Source organism: Stigmatopora argus, chromosome 5, assembly GCF_051989625.1.
Source record: "Stigmatopora argus isolate UIUO_Sarg chromosome 5, RoL_Sarg_1.0, whole genome shotgun sequence".
NCBI lineage: Eukaryota > Metazoa > Chordata > Actinopteri > Syngnathiformes > Syngnathidae > Stigmatopora > Stigmatopora argus.
In genome coordinates this window covers 1995037-2017500 of record NC_135391.1, presented here as the reverse complement: position 1 = coordinate 2017500, position 22464 = coordinate 1995037, and the positions used below count along the sequence as shown (strand labels likewise).

At 38.5% G+C, this 22464-nt stretch overlaps 1 protein-coding gene across 2 annotated transcripts; it reads left to right on the top strand.

Moving 5' to 3' along the window:
* The first annotated feature begins 549 nt into the window (after positions 1–549).
* On the top strand, positions 550–22021 carry cnot6l (CCR4-NOT transcription complex, subunit 6-like). 2 transcript variants are annotated; one of them, XM_077601569.1, is made up of 13 exons: positions 550–571; positions 11862–11973; positions 12968–13089; positions 13339–13525; positions 14708–14793; positions 14876–14965; positions 15929–15997; positions 17125–17282; positions 18049–18203; positions 18872–19023; positions 19335–19541; positions 20376–20593; positions 21766–22021. In XM_077601569.1, exons 3-13 carry the CDS (start codon positions 12978–12980, stop codon positions 22006–22008), a joined length of 1677 nt encoding a protein of 558 aa, XP_077457695.1. In that variant the 5' UTR covers positions 550–571; positions 11862–11973; positions 12968–12977; the 3' UTR covers positions 22009–22021. The 2 variants fall into 2 exon arrangements, with proteins under 2 accessions (XP_077457695.1, XP_077457694.1); XM_077601568.1 differs by lacking the exon at positions 550–571 and having other exon boundaries at positions 11816–11973.
* The last annotated feature ends 443 nt before the right edge of the window (positions 22022–22464 follow it).

The following is a 22464-nucleotide window of genomic DNA, read 5'->3' as shown; positions in this document are numbered from 1 at the left end:
AAATAATAACAAAAAAACAAACAAATGAACAGATAAATGATCAATACATAATCATGCATGTGTGTGTGTGTGTGTGTGCGCTTGCGCGTGAGCCATTGGGTGGTTTGTCATCATGTCAACACACAGCAAAAAACGCGTGTCCAAATCAATGCAGAGGTCAACATGCTGATTTAACATCTGCTGCCCGTCCTTCTACTTTTCGCCATTTTACACACACACACACACACACACACACACGCAGAATGAAAGTGTCACGTCGAATTCCTGGTCCTTTATTTCATGTGCCGAGTCCTTTCCACGCAATGAAGACAGATGCGGCAGGCCCGCGGGTGCACTTGAGTCCACCAGGGACCTGACATGTCATCAATAAAAGTTGATTCACTCAAGGAAATAGAAGCACGGACAACATCAAACAAACATTAGGTCTTATATCCGAATTATTTTTTCATTCTCAACCTTTTAGACCACCAGCAGACTGGCAACCAATTCCGGGTGTCCCCCTCCTAATGTCCACCAGTTGGCTGCGATAGGCTCCGTCACCACCGCGACCTTTGTGACGAAAAGCAGTACGGTATGTATTTTTAATGTTTTGGGTGAAAAGTCATGAAATCCGTCCGAGATTTGGAAACAAAAACAACAGATGGTGGTGTTTTATTCCCTTGAATCTGGAATATTTACTATCACCATCCAATTTTCTTTGCTATTAGGATTGTAAACGCTTATTATGGGCTACATGTTTTCTCGTTTTGTGTGTTTAGCCCATCTACTGGAAATGCACATTCGTCACTCGGGGAGTTCACGACTCCTCTGCTTTTTTAAGCAAATGCTTTTTTTTATTCCCAAAATTTAAACATCCGTTAACGTTTCTTGGTTTTGCTCCCCTGCAATTACCGCCAGGCACTGGCAAGCCTCTCCAAGAAGTCCATTTCCCGCGCACACACGGAGGAAACCGTCTCATTAATGACATCCTTACCGCCAGTTTTAGTCTCAAAGTAAAATGACGCTCGTCCGTCGCCGGCCTGCTAATTACACGCCGCCGACAAGGACGCCGAGTGACACGCGCCCTTTTAAAACGGGCCGATCGCATCAAATTATTTCTCGGAGTACTCGGCGGAAAAAAAGAAGTAACAAGAAAGCCCGAAATTGTCCTCCAAATGTCTTCTTTTAAGATCTTGGGGTGGAAAATGTCACGGTTAGACAATCACTTGCAAAGAAGTTGGACTTAAATATATATATCATGTAGCTCGGATCTGAAAAACGATCCAAATTGGAATATAAAATTTGGTACGCAAGTCCTTCAGGAGTAGATCAATTTAAAAAATAAAAAAAACATTTTTAAGTCTCAGGAAGCCAGGCTTAAAAGAACTACAGTGGTACCTTGACATACGAGTGCCCCGGCATACGAGCAATTTGAGATATGAGTAAAATTTTGAGCAGATATTTATCTTGAGATACCAGACGAATTTTGATATATGAGCATACAGCGGACATCATGGGGACTGTCTTCTTTCTGGTCGCAACTCCTTCGTGTAATATCTCTACGAGCACTGGGCGGAGCCTTGCATTTTTTTAGTGTCTTTTTTCCGGTTAGTCAGTGCGAATGGCGGAGCGATCGCTAATACGAGAGGAGTATATACTACTTCTCGTTGGCTAGTGGTTGTGTGTTATCCTATTGTGAGGACATTTGTGTGCATCATTTTGGGAATATTTTGTAGGGAAGACAAAAGCAAACAACCCTCGATAGGTTGCATCTGAAAGTCAGGGTGGAGGCGGGGCAAATAGAGCCCAGAAAGGTCTCAAAATTTCAAACAAAATTAGCATTAAGTTTAGTGTAAGGTTAGATTAAACTTATTTTTGAGTGTGTCTGCATCGTCATCCAAGTTCATTTAAATTTGTTTATGTTATGTTACGAGCGTGTTGCCGGGCAAAAAGTCACACTTCTACCAAAATGTCCCACCCGTGCGAAACCACACACATTTTTTACGTTTCTCGTCATTTTGACCACTTGCACTTTCCCCCAAAGTCGTGCACTGTCAAAATACTGAATGCGACCTGAACAACGTTAGCATATGAGAATAGCCAAATCATGTGGTTAAACGGACTTCCATTCAATAGTAACTATCTCGACGCACATGTAAAAATGAAGAGAATATGATAATATGACCTCGGCACGGGAAGTTAAAGTCACTTTGAATTGATTGATTTTCTTTAATGAGACTTCCTGCGTCTTTCAAGTTTGGATGATGCGTTCAAGGTCAAGGACGTTCTCCTGCAGCCCCTCCACACACACACATACTAAATACACACACTTATTGTACACACGTCTGACACACTGCATGCTAGCGCGTATAGAGACGAGCAGTATGGCTCACGCCGTCAGACCATGTGCTGGGGTGTTAATCACACCTATGTGCATTAGCACCTCTCTCACACACACACACACACACCGACACACACACAGATACACACATATTTATAGTGGAAGTGAGAGATGCATTTTTTCCCTGAAGGCATCCTTCCCCAAATCCCAAAAGTAGTGGAAACACCACTTCTAACCAATCCACCATTTTAAACATCGCCAAAATGTGACTCATCAATTGAATTGAAACTAAACTCAAACACAATGATGAGATCACACATTAGAAATCATTAGACTGTCATCACATTAGATTTAGCATATGACCATGTCGAAAATAAAAAGGTGCAACAAGTTACAAAGTCCAACCTGACTCGTGCTAAAATCAAATGTGTGGAATGAGGATGTGCATATTTTGCTAACTTTTCCAAGGCCACGCTGCTAGAAACCACATTCCCCAAAAGTTTAGACGTGATATAAATTGTAAATAAAAACCAATAGAGTGGTACATCTACTTATGAATGTGAAAATGGCAAATTCCAATACAGTGGTGCCTGGACTTATGAATGCCTCGACTTATGAATGCCTCGACATATGAATGCCTCGACTTGTGAATGCCTCGACTTATGAATGCCTCGACTTATGAATGCTTCGACTTAGGAATGCCTCGACTTAAGAATGCATCGACTTAAGAATGCCTCGACTTAAGAATGCCTCGACTTAAGAATGCCTCGACTTAAGAATGCCTCGACTTAAGAATGCCTCGACTTATGAATGCCTCTACTTATGAATGCCTCTACTTTTGATTCCTCTACTCATGAATGCCTCACCTCATGAATGCCTCTACTTATGAATGCCTCTATTAATAAATGCCTCTACTTATGAATTCCTCTACTTATGAATTCCTCTACTTATGAATTCCTCTACTTATGAATGCCTCTACTTATAAATGCCTCTACTTAAGAATGCCTCTACTTAGGAATGCCTCTACTTAAGAATGCCTCTACTTAAGAATGCCTCTACTTAGGAATGCCTCTACTTAAGAATGCCTCTACTTAAGAATGCCTTTACTTAAGAATGCCTCTACTTACGAATGTCTCTACTTAAGAATGTCTCGACTTAAGAATGTCTCGACTTAAGAATGCATCTACTTATGAATGCCTCTACTTAAAAATGCCTCTACTTAAGATTGCCTCGACTTAAGAATGCCTCTACTTAAGAATGCCTCTACTTAAGAATCCCTCTAATTATGAATGCCTCTACTTATGAATGCCTCTACTTATGAAATACTCAGGTTCCAAAATCCCTCAATTGCAAGATTTTGTCCCAAGAAACGAAAGAAATCCAAATTACGAAACGCAAAACCTCCCCAAAAATCAAACAACGCCGGAAACAAATATACTCGCCATATTTTATTTTGAAATTGGCACGACTATCTCCCAACAACCCAATTAGCCTCCCATCGACCTCAAGGTTGCCAAGTCTCCACAAGATGCTGTTTGCGTGGCTTCGACCGCCTCCCACCGCCACTGACATCTACCACAAAATCCAACTTAAATCCAGAATTACGGTAGTCCCAACCACATCAAAAGAGCGCTAACACCCTTTGGAAACACCTGGTCTATGATCGCCAAAGACTTAGCACGACCGCTGCCTCTGACACACACCTGTCGAAATCCATCCATCCCTTTCAGCTTTTCCCTTCAGATATATCAAAACAAAGCATGGCATTTAATCATATCAACATGAAACCAAAGATGGAAATCAAAGTAAGAGGCGGGCGCTTCACTCTTAGGAGAATTATGCGCCAACATGCTGCTAAATTGACCTGTTTTGCTCATGGAAGTGAATCCGGCCTTTATGGAATAGGATAGCAAATATATATACATGGACTCAAGATGAAAGAACATTTTTAGAATCAATTTCACAGGGCGACGGCAGCTTTCATTTACATTTACACTCGCCATTGGTCACACACAAACACGGAGAGGCTTTACTGTACTCGACATGCGCGCCTTCACACACACGCGACACACATTCACGAAGCCCTTTACTGCCATCCAGTGGTTGATGAAGTCAAGACCAGCACAAAATGGATTAACTGATGCTTTTTTAAACGGTGTGCATGGTGCGCACCATGAATTTGGATTACTCTAAGAAACTTTAATCTTAAGCATCTCTGTTAAACCCAGCTTCGGAATTTATGTACTCTACCTTTAAGATCTTGAACAGTAGCTCCAAGAAAGCAATGTACAGTAATACCTCGTTTATCGCGGTTAATAAGTGCGCTGGGCAAACACACTTCCTGGTTGTACTGCTCACATGACTTCCTTTTTAAATTTGTCTACGTACAGACAACAACTTTTCGGAAATCCAGCAGACGATCCTTTCGATTCATACAATATCTCATCTATCTATTCTCTTTATTTGTTTCGTACAAGAAGCCACAGACTCTTGGAAATGTCATTGTTTACAAAATTAGGATACCGTATTTTCTCGCATATAGGCCGTATTTGTCGCTCAAAAAATGACCAAATCCAGGGTACGGCTTATATGCGCATAAAATAAACTTGACAAGCACGAAACTAAAAAGATGACAAAGACGAAACGCCATAACGCAAGACGATACTGTCATTTATTTCACAATAGAGAGAAGATAAACAGATAAAACGCTAAAGAAAGTTTATTTTGGCGCCTATGAATGAAATAAAAAATTAAAAAAGCGTATCTTGCTTAAAACAGAAAAAAAATGTTTTTAGCATTTCTGCTTAAGATGGTAATGGCGTCTTGAAAATTCGAGACGCAAAGCAAACCTGCTTGGCATGAATGATTAAAAAGTGACTTATCATTCATAAGCAAAAAGATCAACACAAGACCGACACGTGTAGAAGGGCCAGACAAAAAGGTTGGAAAAGCAAAGTGCTGAAGCATTCATGCGGAACTCATCTGCCGACATTGTTGACAGCCTGTGACCCGCATCGCACACACACACACACCCTCACAAACACACACACACAGACACACACGTTCAGTCGCAAGCGGCATACAAATGTGAAACAAAAAAGCCAGGACACACAAGCACGCAAAATAACCAAAAGCCAACATTTACCCCAAGATAACTTCAGGCGCACATGCTAATGCTAGTGCGTTCATGCATCACTTTGCCCTCAGTCTCATCTTGGATAAAATTACTGTACAGTCATACCTCTACTTAAGAATGCCTCTACTTACAAATGCCTCTAGGTATGAAATTTTCAGGTTACAATTTTTTTTTATGTGCAGATGAGTGACTCGAGATACAAAAAAGATCCAAGTTACGAAATCCCCCAAAAAGTAAATGCATTTGCTTATCCGTTATTTTATTTTGAAAATATGTATTGATAGAATAATGCATTGATTCTCGCTTTAGAAGCACGCTACCCTCTACTGGGCTCTCATTGGCTGTCTCACAACAACCTCTATCCATGTTTCAAGATTCTCTCGTACATACGTCTCCACCTCGTCTAAATGCTCCCCTTATTAATGATTGCAATTCCCCTTATTAAGCGATTAAAAACCATTACAAATGCAATGCGATACATATTTTCACACACACACATATGGCACACGTAAAAGTCTATAATGTACTACAAAGTGGACGGCTTTCAGCCCTGGTAGAATGAGTTCTTGCCGCCATCTGGCAGACAAACGCAAGTATTACATCTAGGGAGCTATTTCAGCAGTGCAGGGCACATTTTTACAGGGATTTTTGGCAATTATATTCATTTTAAGACATTACTAAAATCATGTTATTATAATTTTCTCTTATTTTTGTGTATTTCTCACATTTTTCATACAAAATTGGGACACTTTGACCCATTTTAAAGGGTTTAGTTGGTATTTTTGTGAGGACCGTGGCACAAATTAGAGAATTTACATATAAAGTACACCTCTACTTACGATATTTTCAGTTTATGAAAAAAAATAATTTCGTAAGTAGAGCTACGGCTGTAATTTTTGGGGTTATGTGGAGCAAAATGATTGAACCAGGTCTGGGTAATACATTTTAATTGGTCTTTTTTTCTGTTTCATAGCTTTATTAGGGATAAAAAAAAACGGGTGTTAAACAGTTGCAACCCACGTTAAAAACCTCAGCTGTGTTTTCTACTTGGTTCCTCACCTCGTGGAACGACTTGAGCGAAAATGGAAAATCTTCCAGATCGCAGCTTTTGTTTAGCGCAGCCTGCAGCTGTGCTTTCATGGGTGATGAGTCGTCGTAATTTTACCTGGGGAGTCGTGTCGGGGGGCGGGGTCATCGAGGGGGTGCGCAGGTGCGCTCTAATTGACTGGAGCAAAAAGTCACCGTGAGTTGAAATGAGAGGGAAAGTGCACATGGGACTTTATAACTTAAAAATCCACCGATGACTTCTTCACACTTAAGTTCTACTTGGGAAAAAAAGTATAAAACCTGCCATTTGTTCACTGTATTGATAAATCCGCATTTTATATTATCATATTATTTTCCTCGGAATTCCAGCATAGATGAGGCTTTACCCAATTAAGCTTCAAATCATATTTCCTTGATTTAGTGTACGATATAAAAACAAAACAGCCCATTATAACAAAAAAATGTGACATTTTGTCACTTCTTCCAATAAGCTGCGCCTAATTAACAACAGACGCACAGTCATTATTTTTAATTTTTATTTTATTTACTGACAATCTTTTTTTTTCCTTCCTCAAATCCCAAAAACACGGACTTACATTCATTTTCTGTTTGTTTTGGTGCAACAACAAGTTTTAATCGCAACGCCAAGTTGTCAAAGTATATTTTTTTAAGAAACGGCTTTCCATAGCTTGCATAATTTCATAATTTGTGTCTTTTCTTTAAATTCCTTCACTTATAATCGAGCATCTCATCAACAAAAATATTTTTAGCGGCTATGCTAAGCCGCACGTAACGTAGCATCGATGTAGCATTTGTCTGACATTGCGGCTAATTTTCATTTGCTAGTTTTGAAAAGAAAACATCATCTTATTTCTAATATATCCATTTTCTTTTCTTTATTTCTTTGCATTTTCTAACTTTTCCCACATTTATTTTAAACCCAAGTATATCATGTGACTGACATTTGGCCGCATTGTAGTATTCTGTCTTCTTTGCCATTTTTTAGCTACGCTAACTAGCGAGTTGACCTTTGAGAGCACGGCCAATGATGCGTGCAGGCGTGTAAAAATGTGTGGAGTCATCTAGCTTTCAATTTAATGCGCCCGTCTGATGCTCACAACGCCGCAAACGACCCTCTGTCAAACTTTTTGGGAAATTTTGCATACTTTAGCCTGACATGATATTGAAAATTAGCATCGCTAAAAAATGTTTCACACGTTTGCTCACCATTTGTAAAGAAACTTTGTCAAAAATAACGTGGGAACGCTGCCCTTTTGCAACCACAAAGCAGGTTTTATTTGTCCAACGTGAAATGATAAAAAAAAATGTCAATAAAACAAATAATAAACCAGAGGTGTCCAATAAAAAAAATAAAAAAATAAATAAAAGGGTGCAAGGGCTAACATGTAATGGTACCTCTTTTATATGATAAATAGGGGATTGGAATTTATTTAAAATATATATATATATATATATTTTTTTTTTTACTTCAGTGCTGAGTTCTAGAAATAGAGGACAGGGGCGTGGCTTCCACTTGTGAGTTTCAGCGTGGATTTTAAAATTTTATAAACTTACAAAAAATGTAATTAAATTAAAAAATAATAATAATAATAATAATAAATTCCCCCAGAAAAATATGCGATGTCGTGAAGCCGCGATATTCGAGGGATTACTGTACATCAACATCTCATCAAGTTACACTTTTGAAGTTAAATGAATAATTTCAGCAAACAGTTTCAACAAGTTATCTGACAATATTTCAAGGGGACAAAAAAAACGTCTTGGCACGCAATAATAATCAACACTTTTCACGCCTGCGGGATATTTTTTTCGTCTTTTGCCATCAACGTGGTCCAAGTCCGCCTTATATAGCCACACACACACACACACACACACATGTATGAGTGTGTGTGTGTGTGTGTGTGTGTATGTTGTCCAGGAAGGACAAATGAATCACTGTATAAATGGGGGCGTTGAATTTAGGTGTGAACATGCTAATGACAGGCGTGTGCGCCTTCTGTTTTCCCGCTGCTATGAATAAAACATGGCCGAGTCCAAGCACTGCGGAGGAATCTGACACGCGTGTGGCGTAATGAGGCATATTTATACATTTTTACATTTGCTATTATACTTGAATAACCCAGGACATAAGTCTTTTGGGGAAGACGCTAGTTGTTAGCTGATGTGTCAGTGGCCCAATTAGAAGAACTATTGCAACCAGGGTGGCCACGGTTACGTTTGAAATGCAGGCAGACAAATGGAGGGGGGAAAATGTTTTTGAAGAGAGAAAGATGATTGATATTACAAATTAATTGTCATTTTGAAAGGCAACGTGAAGGTAACCTAAAAGAATATTCATATTTAGTGGGATTACGTATATTTTTGTATTTCCTTCTAAATAAAAAGTTTTCTTAAAAGTAGCTATTATATATATATATATATATATATATATATATATATATATATATATATATATATATATATATATATATATATATATATAAAACCTTTTCTTTAGAAGGAAATACAAAAATATATATGTAAAAAAATATATTTTTTATCATGTATATTACGTTTATTTATATTTTATTATGTTTATAACTTTTTTCATTTTATATATATATATATATATATATATATATATATATATATATATATATATATATATATATATAACCGGTTTGCTGATATATGACTACTTATTTATTAACTATTTGATTATTTATTTTTGCTCTAAATCTTATTAAATAATAATAGACAATAAAAGCATTTAATTAAATTTAAAAAAAAGCTTTTTTATAGACTTGATAACAAGAATCATACATTATAAACTTTTAATGACTTTAGAAATCTTTTTTTGTAGGACACTTCAGTCGCTGACATGTCCAATTAAAAAAAAAAAAGTCAACTGCAAGAAAAGTTTCAATATTTGACAAACTCAGTATCGTTAGCGTCCCCGTGCTTAAAAATGCACAGTGAATGCGCCGTTTTTTTCGTGACTTTTCGCCACACTAATTGAGCGTGTCGCAAAGTGGGCCTGGCCTGTGGTCCCGACCCCGACCCATAATGGCGTCCACAACACCCAAATTGTCTTTTAATTGAGTCAACACAGTTGCTTGTGTTGCGTTGACATGACATTTAAGGTGTCGCCCGTGCACTCGCGCTGACAAATGTGGCGAGAAATCCGACACTGGGAAGTGGGATCGCCGTTAAGGTCAATGGCGTCCTGACATTTAAGTCAAACGTCGGACGCGGTAAATCGTCTATAAGAAAGACCGTAAAACAGGGCCAGAAAGATGAAGCACTAAATGGAATCAAGCGTCTGTGTGTGTGTGTGTGTTAGTGTGTCTGTCTATGTATGTGTGTGTGTGAGTGTGTTTGTTTGTTTGGCTGCCAGGGAGACGCAGGTGCTGAGTTTGGGGCCTCCGAGACTTTTGAGACTTTTCAAACCACCCAGGACCAAAAAAATGCGCAATCTAAAAGGGCTTGACAACTTTTTCTCTCTATTTTTTCTTACTAGTTGCTACCCTGCCAGCACTTTGCACTTGGCATGATTTGATTATTAACAAAACAGACTGCCCTTGTTTTAAGTCTCTGCGAGGCCAAAAGGTAGCTGTGTGGGCCTATAGCGTCATCTAGTGGCCAAAATTTGCAAGAAAGCTGGTAACAAAAAAGGCTGCCTGTGGTTTTTATTGGTTGTCATTGACGGAACAATTGGATTGGAAGGGTTGGAAGTCAGGGGCGGACATTTGGGGGGCTGCGGAGTATCGGGCCCCCCCGGTTTTTAGGAAGGTTTAGGTGAGAGGAGAGTGTAAAAATATGAAAAAAAATGTTCAGAGCAAATATTTTGTGATTGGGTGTCAAAATAAACCCACCACCCACGTTAGCTTGGCAGCTGTGCACCCCCCAAGTCATGAAAATCTACCGCAAACCACTCGGCTGCGTGTCTATAGGGCCGGCACAATATGAATGGGGTGCCACAAGTAAAAACTGATCAGCACCCCAAGACCTCTTAGCTATCTAGGGGCCTATGCATTGCGACGGGGGCCCAAAAAGTCAAGGGGCCCATTATCACTCATTGCCCCTGGGCCCTGTTTACATTTGTTCCGCCCTTGGTCAAAGTGAACCATAAATGCTAGCCAATGAGTTCATATTCATTTAATTAATAACCCGATTTTTGACAAATGATTGTAACCCATCTTCTGTTTTTAATGACAATGATATTTAACTCAATGACTCTATTTTCTTATATTACACAGGATAACCTCCCTCTTCTATTTTTGAGTCATTTCGACCCTTGCCAATGGAGAAGGGAAGGGATTGGTGTTCATCTAAGGGTTAATATAATCTGTGTAAAACTGCCAGACGGGAAACGGGCGCTTAGCTGGCACACTTGGTTTGTTCCTACTCACAAATCCGTGGTGATGGAGTTTGGCCTTGCTCAGGCGTTTAATTAGCTGAGGAAATGCAGGCTTTTTTGCCTGCTGTCAGAGCAAAGTTTATATTCTGTCTGGGGATACTACGGAGTAAAGCTAATGGGTGTCCTTGTTTGATTTATGCGCAGCCTGGATAGAACTTCCAAGTTTCCTATTGTGAAAAAAGGCCACAAAATATTGTCAATTGTGTATTTGCGGAGCCCACCAGGAGCTTTTTAATGAATAGGGGTGATATAAATAAACATATGTAACTTGTTTTTACACATCCTTGTCAAAGTAGGAAGTACTAAATGACAAGTTTGCACAATTTGGTGGCCCATATTTGAGAGAAATAGGCTTATTGCGCACAAATAAAATGATTTAATTCTTAGGGTTCAAAATAAAAGTGTAGGATCTAGTCACAATGCAGAGTATAGAAACACCACTCTGATGATCATTTTATTGATGAGTTTTGACCACTTTTTCTTCATTTCTAACTTGATATAACATTTTTGATGTTGGCAAAATAATATATGGCATTTGGAAAACCTCTTGGGAAAGCCACTCCCTTAAAAAGATGGTATTCACCAAAAAAAGCTAAGAGGGCCCCCAAATATGATTAAAAAATAGCTACTGTTACGGCATAAATTACTTAAGCATGATTCAGGTTGTATGTTGAAAAAAATGGTTTTTAAAAACAACTCTGTTTAAATACTGCGAAAAATTTCTACGAAAAATCAACTCCATTGACTATAATGTTATATTAACCGAACGGCCCCAAACAAAATGGCCGACACTTGTCAATGCTTGTCCTCGTTGGCTCACAATGCACTTCACATATCTAGTTCAGTTAATGATATCTACAACTGCGCACCCGAAAGAAACTAACGGAACATTCCGGAAGTGACGTTTGTTTTTGCCCTCCTGTTTCCGAGACGTTCAGGGTCCTGCCTGGACGGACGTGCTCCCACCGACCAGAGCCCCGTCTGCAAGTCTTTACCGATGCCAACCATTGCCCTCATCGTCTAATCGCCAGTCACCGTCCACGAATGAAGGTAACGCATTCACGGAGCTTTGTTGCCTAACGGCGCCATGTTGTCGTCGCTGTTCCGATGCTTTCACCATGTTTAACACTCACATGTCGGCCGGTAAAATTGACCGTGTGGTGCGTTCACGGCAGACTGGCGCACTTTTAGCTCTCTCTTCATCTAATTCCACGTAGTTTAGCACCCCACCCACTGCGAATTAGACTTGTGTATATTTAAAAAAAAAGTCGCTGTCTTTGCGAGACTAGAGGGCGTGGCTGTACCTGCATTGCCAGGTGAGTGACAGCTGGTCGTCACGTGGCGAGGGCTATGTTTGGAGCATCACACGCATGCGCGTATGGGTCCACGCGTGCCTCAGCTGTTGCCTAAATTGACAGACACACTACACTTTTTCCATTAGCTCTTCGTTTTTCTTTTCTTTTTTTAGTTTGGCGATGTTTTTCCAATAACTGTGCGCATGACAACGTTGTGTGTATTTTTGTGTTATGTCTGTCTGCCTGTGTATTTGTGTATGAGTGTGAAGAAGTTATATAAGACTGAGTAAACTTGTCACCTCCAGCTAACCTCATGGTTGCGTGCGTAACCTCATGCACACTGAAAATTATTATTAAACTACGAATCAGGCTGAACTATTTTTTTTTTTATAAAAATGGAGAAACTACTTTTATTAGTTAGTTGAGGATAAATGCATGTCACATTTTAAGCCTAAAGGCCAATTCCAAGGACAATAACACTGGGGTAATATGGTATAACATTTAATAGATATATTATTTCAAGGTAGATAACTAAAGTAAAGGGGGAAATTAATCAGAAATTGGTTGTTGATTTGTATATGGGAAGGCTAATTTTTTGTGGTTGTGAAGTTTTCTGATTTTTGGATAAGCTATTCATAGTTTAGGTAAATTGATGTAACCCTTCTTGTATATAATGATGACGGTTATCTGAATAATCTTTTCCTAGGTTATTAATAAACAATGTTTATAATCCAGCATTTTTTTTTCAGATTAAGCGGTATGCCAAAGGAAAAATATGATCCTCCGGATCCTCGCCGATGTTACACCATCATGTCAGCCGAGGAGGCGGCCAATGGGAAGCGGCCTCAATGGGCCGAGCTGGAGATATCTGGTCAGTGATATGATTTATTAATACGTGGACACCTATCAATACTTGACTTAAAAAGCAAATGAGAGAATTTACATATAAAGTACACCTCTACTTACGAAATTTTCAAATTACGAAAAAAGTTCTGGAACCAATTCATTTTGTAAGTAGAGGTACGACTGCATTATCATTTTTTTGTGAGCCAATAAAAATGGGGAGGTGGCCATAGTTTGGACACCCCGGTTATAATTGAACACCATATTTGTACGACAGGGCGAGTGCGCAGTTTGAGCAGCTCGTTGTGGACGCTAACCCACCTGACAGCGCTGCACATCAACGACAACAACCTGACACGCATCCCGTCCGACATCGCAAAGCTGCCTCGTTTGGTCTACCTGAACCTGTCGTCCAATAAGCTCCGCAGTCTGCCTGCCGAGCTGGGCAACATGGTCTCTCTCAGGTAGGACATTTTGGGCGGAGTTAAACCTGCCCTGTTTGTTTGGACCGAGCGCAAGACTTAAGATTTTCCCTTCAAAGTAACATATTTGTACCCCCTATTCAATTTATGAATATTAGATTAGATTAGATGACTTAATTCATCCTGTATTCGGGAAATGTCACTGTCACGGTAGCAAAAGGGTGAGAATACAGACACAGCAAAAGAACATTTTAGACATGAATGAATAGGTAATAAATAAGTTAATTAATAAATAAGCGTGTTGCTGATGGAGGTGAAATTTGTGAATCAGGGGGTATCGTATATGGGGGAAATTGTCAAATTCAACGATTGTAAGGCAATTTTAAGGGTATGGCTTATATGCGAGAAAATACTATTTTGGGCCAGGTCAGGAAAAAAAACACGTTGTCATATTAGAAGTCTGACATTTTGCTTTTGGATTTGTTTGGTTGAAAAATCTTTTTTTTAGCTATAGACCAAGGGTGTCGAACTCGGGTTGGTTTGCGGGCCGCATTAACGTCAACTTGATTTCACATGGGAAGGACCATTTTATATATATATATATATATATATATATATATATATATATATATATATATATATATACTTATTAAAATCTGATTAAGAGAAATGGATCAAAAGCCCTAAATATTCCATTTTTTTAATAGATATAAAACTGTTTATTTGAGCTTTTTTTTCTTAGTAGGGGAGAACGTCTTTTAATCATTTGTTTTTCATTTCAAAAGGAAACAAAATATTTTTTATCATGTTCAAAATTAAAATGGAAAACAGAAAATATTCTTATATATTTAGTTTTTAGATTTTACAAAATGTTTTTTGAACTAAAATCACAAAGAAATGGATTACAAAACTGCAATTATTAATTTAAAAAGGGGAACATTAGGAAATATAATATACACCTATAATCATTGGAATTTGATCCTAAAACAGAAAGTCGGCACTCATCGTTTACTTTCTCGGGCCGCATAAAATGATGCGGCGGGCCAGATTTGGCCCCCGGGCCGCCACTTTGACACATGTGCTATAGACGTTTTGGTTTAAAGCAGCATTTTTTCTTATGGACAAAATAACCAGGTATCTCCTTAAAAGGACAATTCCTCCTCTCCAATCACAAAATAAACAATTATCATGTTTTTTTTGTGTGTGTTTTTTTTCCACTTTCAGGGAACTGCTTTTAAACAACAACCTTTTACGAGTTCTGCCTTACGAACTTGGGAAGCTTTTCCAGTTGCAAACGCTGGGACTGAAAGGTCAGTGTGCTCTTTGTGAAAGCGCTGTCTTTGACTGCTTTGGAATCTAAATTAATCTTTTTTATCTGGCTGACTGTTGCAGGAAACCCTCTGTCACAAGACATTCTCAACTTGTACCAAGAGCCCGACGGAACTCGAAAGCTTTTAAACTACATGCTCGACAATCTAGCGGGTAGACGCAAATATTCATCATTCTACATCTGTTTTTTTTCTTTTTCAAACTGTTATTTCATCATTTTCAAACCACCAAAAATGTACAAATAAGATCGTTTTAATGCATAACCTCAAAGACATATTTCAAAAATTGAGCTAAAAACCTAAGAGTGTAGAAAAAAATGAAAACCGGGCATCAAAACAGGGTTTAATGTGATTTTCTTTAAGTATAAATGGTCAATCCTGAAAATGTAATGCAACTATATTTTTCTTAAGATTGTCCCTTCAAAGTAACACATTTGTACCCCCTATTCAACTCATGAATATGAGATTAGATAACTTTATTCATCCCGTATTTGTGAAATTTCACTGTCACAGTAGCAAGAGGGTGAGAATACAGACACAGCAAAATACATTTTAGACATAAATAAATAGGTCATAAATAAGTTAAGAAATAAATAAGTGTGTTGCTGATGGAGGTGAAAATTGCGAATCAGGTGGCATCTTATACGGGGGAAATTGTCAAATTCAACGATTTTTAGGCAAATTTAAGGGTACGGCTTATATGCGAGAAACTACTATTTTTGGGTCATGTCAGAAAAAAGGCATGTAAAATGTTTTAATGCATAACCTCAAAGACAGATTTCAAAAATTTAGCTTAAAACCTAAATGATTGTAGAAAAAAAATGCCAACCGGGCATCAAAACAGGGTTGAATGTGACTTTCTTTCAGTATAAATAGTCAATATATATAATATTTTATTATAATTGTTTACATCTGTGGTTCAGCTGAAAAACTTAAAATTTAGTGATAATTCTTAGCTTCTTTTTGTACTTATACTAGTTGTATAATATACTTTTTTGGGGGTGGGGCTATAGAATTTATACTTCTGACTTTATGCTTGCCCTACTGCAGCACCCAAATTTCCCACATTTTAGGGGATCACTGAAGAATAATCTTCTGTTATTTTCCGTGTTTGCAGTTCACCCAGAACAACTCCCGCAAAGACCGTGGATCACACTTCAAGAACGAGACCACACGCTACCCACAGGTTAGCCGCGTTAGCTGTGCTTTCCCACCTGAAAATGCCCCAAATCCAACCGGAAGTAACTTCCAAATCCCACCAAAATAAACAAGAAGTGACCAATGAGCAGGAAGCTGCCTGGAATTTCCCCAAAAATCAATAGTAAATGCTCCAAAATGTACAGGTAGTGTCCTGGAAGGACCCTAAAATGACAAGGAAGTGACACAAAATGGACTCATTGTCCGCCAATGACAACAATAGAGGTGCAAGTCACTTAAAGTGGCTGTTTAGTGCCATTAAGTTACCTTTTTTCCATTCATTTTCTCAACCACTTATCCTCACAAGGGTCGCTGGGGGTGTTGGAGCCTATTCCAGCTGACTGATTCAGACCCCGAATCGGTGGACAGCCAATCACAGGGCACATGGAGACAACCAATCACTCATAGCTAGGGGCAATTTAGAGTGTTCAACCTTGTTTTTGGAATGTGGGAGGGAAATCGGCATACCCGGAGAAAACCCACGCCGGCCCGGGCAGATCATACAAACTCCACACAATATCCACCTGCGTTCGAACCCACAACTGTGAGGCCGACGCTCTAATCCAGGGGTCAGGAACCTTTTTGAAAGAGAGAGCCATAAACAATTCTTATTTTCTAATGTTATTGCTAAAGAGCCATTCTCAGAATTTACAAGTAAAAAATATGAAAATGTGCAATTTTTTTTTGTCATTTCACCACTTTTTAATCACAAAAAGTCTCTGAATTATTTTGACAATATTTTTATGCTGTTGCTAATTAATCAGTATCAATGAGAAGATGCATGCAGAAGAGTAATACAAACTAAATTATGATTAAAGTGGTGCTAGAGCTAGTCTCAACGCCACAGTGTCAACGTGACACTCCTATTGGTGCGTTCGGGACTCGGCTCTCTCACTAGTGATTAACATATTTTACCTCACATGTTAGTGGAGAGCCATATGCACCCATGGAAAGAGCCACATATGGCTCCCTACCCCTGCTCTAATCCCTCAAGTCTCCTTTTTATGGTCAAAAATAAACCGGTCCGACCCACATAAGATCTCGTTAGCACGATTGCGACCCGCGAACGAAACCCATTTTTTCACCCCTGCCTTCGTCCATCTTTTTGTGTCGTAGCTGCCTTCACCGTCATGTGCTACAACGTGCTGTGCGACAAGTACGCCACCCGACAGCTCTACGGCTACTGCCCATCTTGGGCCCTGAGCTGGGAGTACCGCAAGAAGGGCATCATGGAGGAGATCAACAGCTGCGATGCCGACATTGTCAGCCTGCAGGTAAGATGGCCGCCGGACAAAACGACAGCAAACCCGTCAACACTTATTCGGATCAGGCTATTATTCTTCCTTTTTAGCCAAAAACGGCACCAATCCTGTCAACGGTTTGTCAGATCAAGCTATTATTCTTCATTTTAGCGCCGTCACCAGGAAGAATTATTTTTTCGAAAATCACTGCAGAAGTGTTGGATGTTTTTGAGCGAAAAAAAGGCAGAAATCCGTCATTCATTTGTTAAAATGGAATTCTGGGTTTTGAAAAAAAGTTATGATGGAAGGAAGAATAAGGTTATAACGCCGCCAGGATAATGTTGTGATGATAATAATTAAAAGTTACAAAGCTAGAGGTTTGAGTGTAAATCTGCTTTTTTATTGTATTTGTGTTTATTAGTTTTATAGGACTTGCAATTAATTTGTAGCGACACTTTTTACTACTAAAAAAGTCAGTATTGTTTTTTAAATGCATTTACATAAACAAAACTTCATTTTATATGTCCAATTAATGAAAACAGGTGGACTCACCTTAACTGAATCAAACACTCCACCAATGTTTTTTTTTATTGTTATTTTTTTAAAAGCTTTATTGGATGATATATTTTTTGACTCCTAATTTTTGAGAACGCCATAAATTTACCACACATTTCTCCAAAGCCAAGTTTTAGTATTTTTTAGAAAAATAACTTCCACGAATCAGCATTTCTAGTAGAATGTTCATTGTGATGAAATATGCTTCCATTGACGCGGACAAACAAATTCCATATGCGTCCAGGAGGTGGAGACAGAGCAGTACTATGCTTTGTTCCTGGAGACGCTCAAGCCGCGAGGCTACGACGGCTACTTTTGTCCCAAATCCCGAGCCAAGCTGGTGTCCGAGCAGGAGAGGAAGCACGTGGACGGCTGTGCCGTCTTCTTCAAAACTGACAAGTGAGAATTTCCGTTTTGTTTAGATCGTGGGTGTCAAAGTGGCGGCCCGGGGGCCAAATCTGACCCGTCGTATCATTTTCTGCGGCCCGGGAAAGTAAATCATGAGTGACGATTTTCCATTTTAGAATCAAATTCAAATGAAGATTATATAGATGTGTATTATATTTCCTGATTTTCCCCTTTTTAAATCAAGAATAGCAATTTTTACCAATTTTTCAAAAATGTTTTTAATTCAAATAGCAGTTTGTAAAATCTAAATATATTAAAATATTTTCTGTTTTCCACTTTAATATTGAACTTAATTAAAAATATATATTTATTTACTTTTGAAATGAAACAAATGATTAAAAGACATTTTCCCTTACTCAGAAAAAAATATCAAATATCCATTGTTTTATATCTTTTAAAAAATGGAATATTTAGGGCTTTTGATCCACTTCTTTTAATTCAATTTTCCATAAAAAATATCAAAATATTATAACTAAAATGGTCCGTCCGGCCCACATGAAATCGAGTTGACATTAATGCGGCCTGCAAAAACAACCCAAGTTTGACACTATTTGTTTAGATGAAATGTGTATTTTTGGTCGTTTATTTGTTTCCATGAGCTCCGTATTTCTTCATATTTCATGATTTTTGTTTTAGGTGAAGTGTCTATTTATGTGCAGGTTCACTTTGGTCCAGAAACACACGGTGGAGTTCAACCAGGTGGCTATGGCCAACTCGGAGGGTTCCGAGGTGATGCTCAACAGGGTGATGACCAAGGACAACATCGGTGTGGCCGTGCTGCTGGAGGTCAACAACGACTTGTTCTCCGGGGGTAACTAAGACCGTGAAAGATTGAATTTGACTGAGCTACAAGTCGTAGTCTTTTTTATTTTGTAAAAACAAGCCTAAAAAGCTTAAAACATTTTGCTCCTGGTTATTATCGGTTTCCACTATGCAGAGTCGAACCGTTCCATCATTTCATTTTATTGCGCGATTTCCAACCTTAAGGATCTTTGTGAGTTTGAACAATTATTTTTAAATCATCTTTGACAACATTCCATCGTTCAGTGTGTAAATCTGGCGATGTTGCGACTCGAATTAAGCACGTTCTCAACTTGAAATGACAATTTTGATGATCTCCAGGTGCCAAGACGACTCCGGACAGGTCACTGGTGCTGATTGCCAACGCTCACATGCACTGGGATCCCGAATACTCGGACGTCAAGCTGATCCAGACTGTCATGTTCCTTTCCGAGCTCAAGAGCATCGCCGAGAAGGCGGCCGGCGACTCGGATGGCTCTTTTATCCCCGTCGTGCTTTGTGCCGACCTCAACTCGCTGCCTGACTCTGGTAGGAACGCCGTCGCGCTCAATCCAGGGCGGTTTCAGACCTAATTTTTAATTATATTTCTGTCTCCCATTTCGGCATTGGTCATCAAAAGTTGACACTGACCAAAGTATTTTCCCCCCAAACTACTAACCTACAAACAACAATGAGTCCACAATTAATTCGCCCTGATATAAGAATTTTTTTTTTTTTTTCTTTTGTTAACAATAATTTTATCACGTTCTTAATAAGAGAGCTTTTACTATGAAGGGCGCTAATGTACTTTGGCACAAGTGTGGTAAAGTACCTGAGCAACAAAATACGTATGTATTATATGTAATATGTTTTTATTTATTTATTTATTTTTTAAGAAAAGATCACTTCAAAACACTGAAAAATAATTGTCATATTTAAAAAAAGATATATAAAAATACCAAAACATCACAATTTGACATAAATGCACTTCCCGACTGGCTTTTTAAATTTACCAGAATATTTTTGTATTTCTTTTGTTAACAATAATTTTGTTACGTTCTTAATAAGAGAGATTTTACTGTGAAGGGTGCTTATGCACAGGTGTGGTAGAGTACCTGAGCATCAAAATACATGTTTTTATATAAAAGATCACTTCATAATACATTGAAAAAAAATGTCATATTTAAAAAATAAATGAATAAAAGAAAATATAAACATTTAAAAAAAAATCACAATGTCACAATTTCTCATACATGCACTTCCCGACTGGCTTTGTAAGTTTTCAGGAATATAATTTTATTTCTTTTATTAATAATAATAATTTTGTTATGTTCCTAATAAGAGAGCTTTTACTGTGAAGGGTGCTAACTTATCTTGGCACAGGTGTGGTGGAGTACCTGAGCAACGGAGGCGTGGCTGACAACCACAAAGATTTCAAGGAGCTACGCTACCACGAGTGCCTCAGCAACTTCAGCTGCAGCAACGGCGCCACCGACGACAACGGCAACAACAACGCCGGCAGCGTCACGCACAATTTCCAGCTCAAGAGCGCCTACGACAGCCACGTCATGCCTTACACCAACTACACCTACGACTTCAAGGTAAAAATCATGCTGTCTCAATCTGCATTTTAAATTCTTCATTGCCGCCCCACCACAAGCAAAAAATTTAGTGCGATAAATTATAAAGTGTCTAATGTGTGTATAAATGAACTTTGTCATGACATGGTAAACTAAAATGTCATTAGAGTGCCGTTGGGTTTTTGAACTGCTCCTTTTCTATCATTTTGGGACAAAAATGGAAGGAAAAAATACTTGAATTGCTTTTATTTTTAAAAACTTAAACAATAGAACTTGTCTGAATGGTTAATGGTGATTCTTTCAGGTGATATTTCAGATAAATTATATTATGACTTCATAAAATGTTGCAGCGGCCTTTTTCGTCCGACAAAAAAACTTGATTTACACTACTGAAACAAAATTCCTTTGAAACAGCAAAGAAAAAATGGCAAGAAAATCAGATCAAATTAAAAAAAAATCGTTCATTTTTGTAAAACAAAGCATTGAAATGTTACTATTTCTTCCATTGATTTCAACATTTTTGTAAGATTTCACCCTTCAACCATATCTCAATTTTCAGACTTAGAAGTACAACAATGTAGGCCAAGGGTGTCAAACCTGGGTTGGTTCGCGGGCCGCATTAATGTCAACCCAATCTCATGTGGGCCGGACCATTTTAGATATAATATTTTGATATTTTTTATTGAAAATTGCATTAAAAGAACTGGATCAAAAGCCCTAAATAGTTAGTTTTTTTTAATGATCTAAAACAATGTATATTTGATATTTTTTTCTGAGTAAATGTCTTTTAATCCTTTGTTTTTCATTTCAAAAGGAAACAAACTATTTTTTTTATTAAGTTCAATATTAAAGTGGAAAACAGAAAATATTTTTATATATTTAGATTTTACAAAATGCTTTTTGAATTAAAAACATTTTAAAAATTGGATTTAAAAATTGCAATTCTTGATTTAAAAAGGAGAAAATCAGGAATTATAATATACATCTATAATCTTCATTTCATGATTTACTTTCCCGGGCCGCACAAAATGATGTGGCGGGCCAGATTTGGCACCCGGGCCGCCACTTTGACACCTATTATGTAGGCTGTACTCAAGCTTCTGTTGCAGGCAATTTCAATGCTATTTTCAGAATTTGCAGCATCCCATCCCTCTTTAAAACTGATTGATTCCTTCTGGATTTTTGATTCTCAGGGCGTGATCGATTACATCTTTTTCTCCCGCACGCACATGAGCGCGCTGGGGGTGCTGGGGCCGCTGGATGCCAATTGGTTGTCCGACAACAACATGACGGGCTGCCCGCACCCCCACGTACCCTCGGACCATTTTTCACTGCTGGCCCAGCTGGAACTTCGAGCCGCCCCGCCCTCGTCTTCCAACTCCACGCCTCCCCCGCGTCACCTCAACGGCCTCCATCTCCCCCCTGTCCACAGGTAGTGGAAGAAGAAGAAGAAGAAGAAGACGTGTCCCGCCCACCCGGAAGGACCCTTGTACAGTTTCATATCAAGACAGCTTCTTTTGGGAGCGTTTTACGTTGATTCTCTCCCCCCCGTTCATAAAAGTTTAAAGCCAAATGTTGCCACAGTGACCTCAATACTATACATTTTTTTAAGCATAAAAGTTTGTTCTAATATTGCCGCTTGTCCTGCCAGCCGACTTCTAACGGATTTTTTTAGGAGGACATCGAATGCCCCGTTTATGAAGTAAAAGAATATACTGTGCAATCCGAGCAATAATTTCGGGAACTAAAGTGGATATAAAAGTTCGACACACCCCGGTTTAAATTCTTCATTTTCACTGAAATTGTGATGGAAAGGTAGATTTTTTTTAGTATTACTATTTGAATTAAAATTGACATTTGAACTGGGTTGTGTGGACTTTATATCCTTTACA

What these genes read in the sequence shown, in the direction of transcription:
- cnot6l (XM_077601569.1), top strand. Translation starts at nt 12,978, where the DNA reads ATGCCAAAGGAAAAATATGATCCTCCGGATCCTCGCCGATGTTACACC. An exon ending in CATGCTCGACAATCTAGCGG is followed by an intron (nt 14,966 to 15,928) that starts GTAGACGCAAAT and finishes CCGTGTTTGCAG; the next exon opens with TTCACCCAGAACAACTCCCG. An exon ending in CAACGACTTGTTCTCCGGGG is followed by an intron (nt 19,024 to 19,334) that starts GTAACTAAGACC and finishes GATGATCTCCAG; the next exon opens with GTGCCAAGACGACTCCGGAC.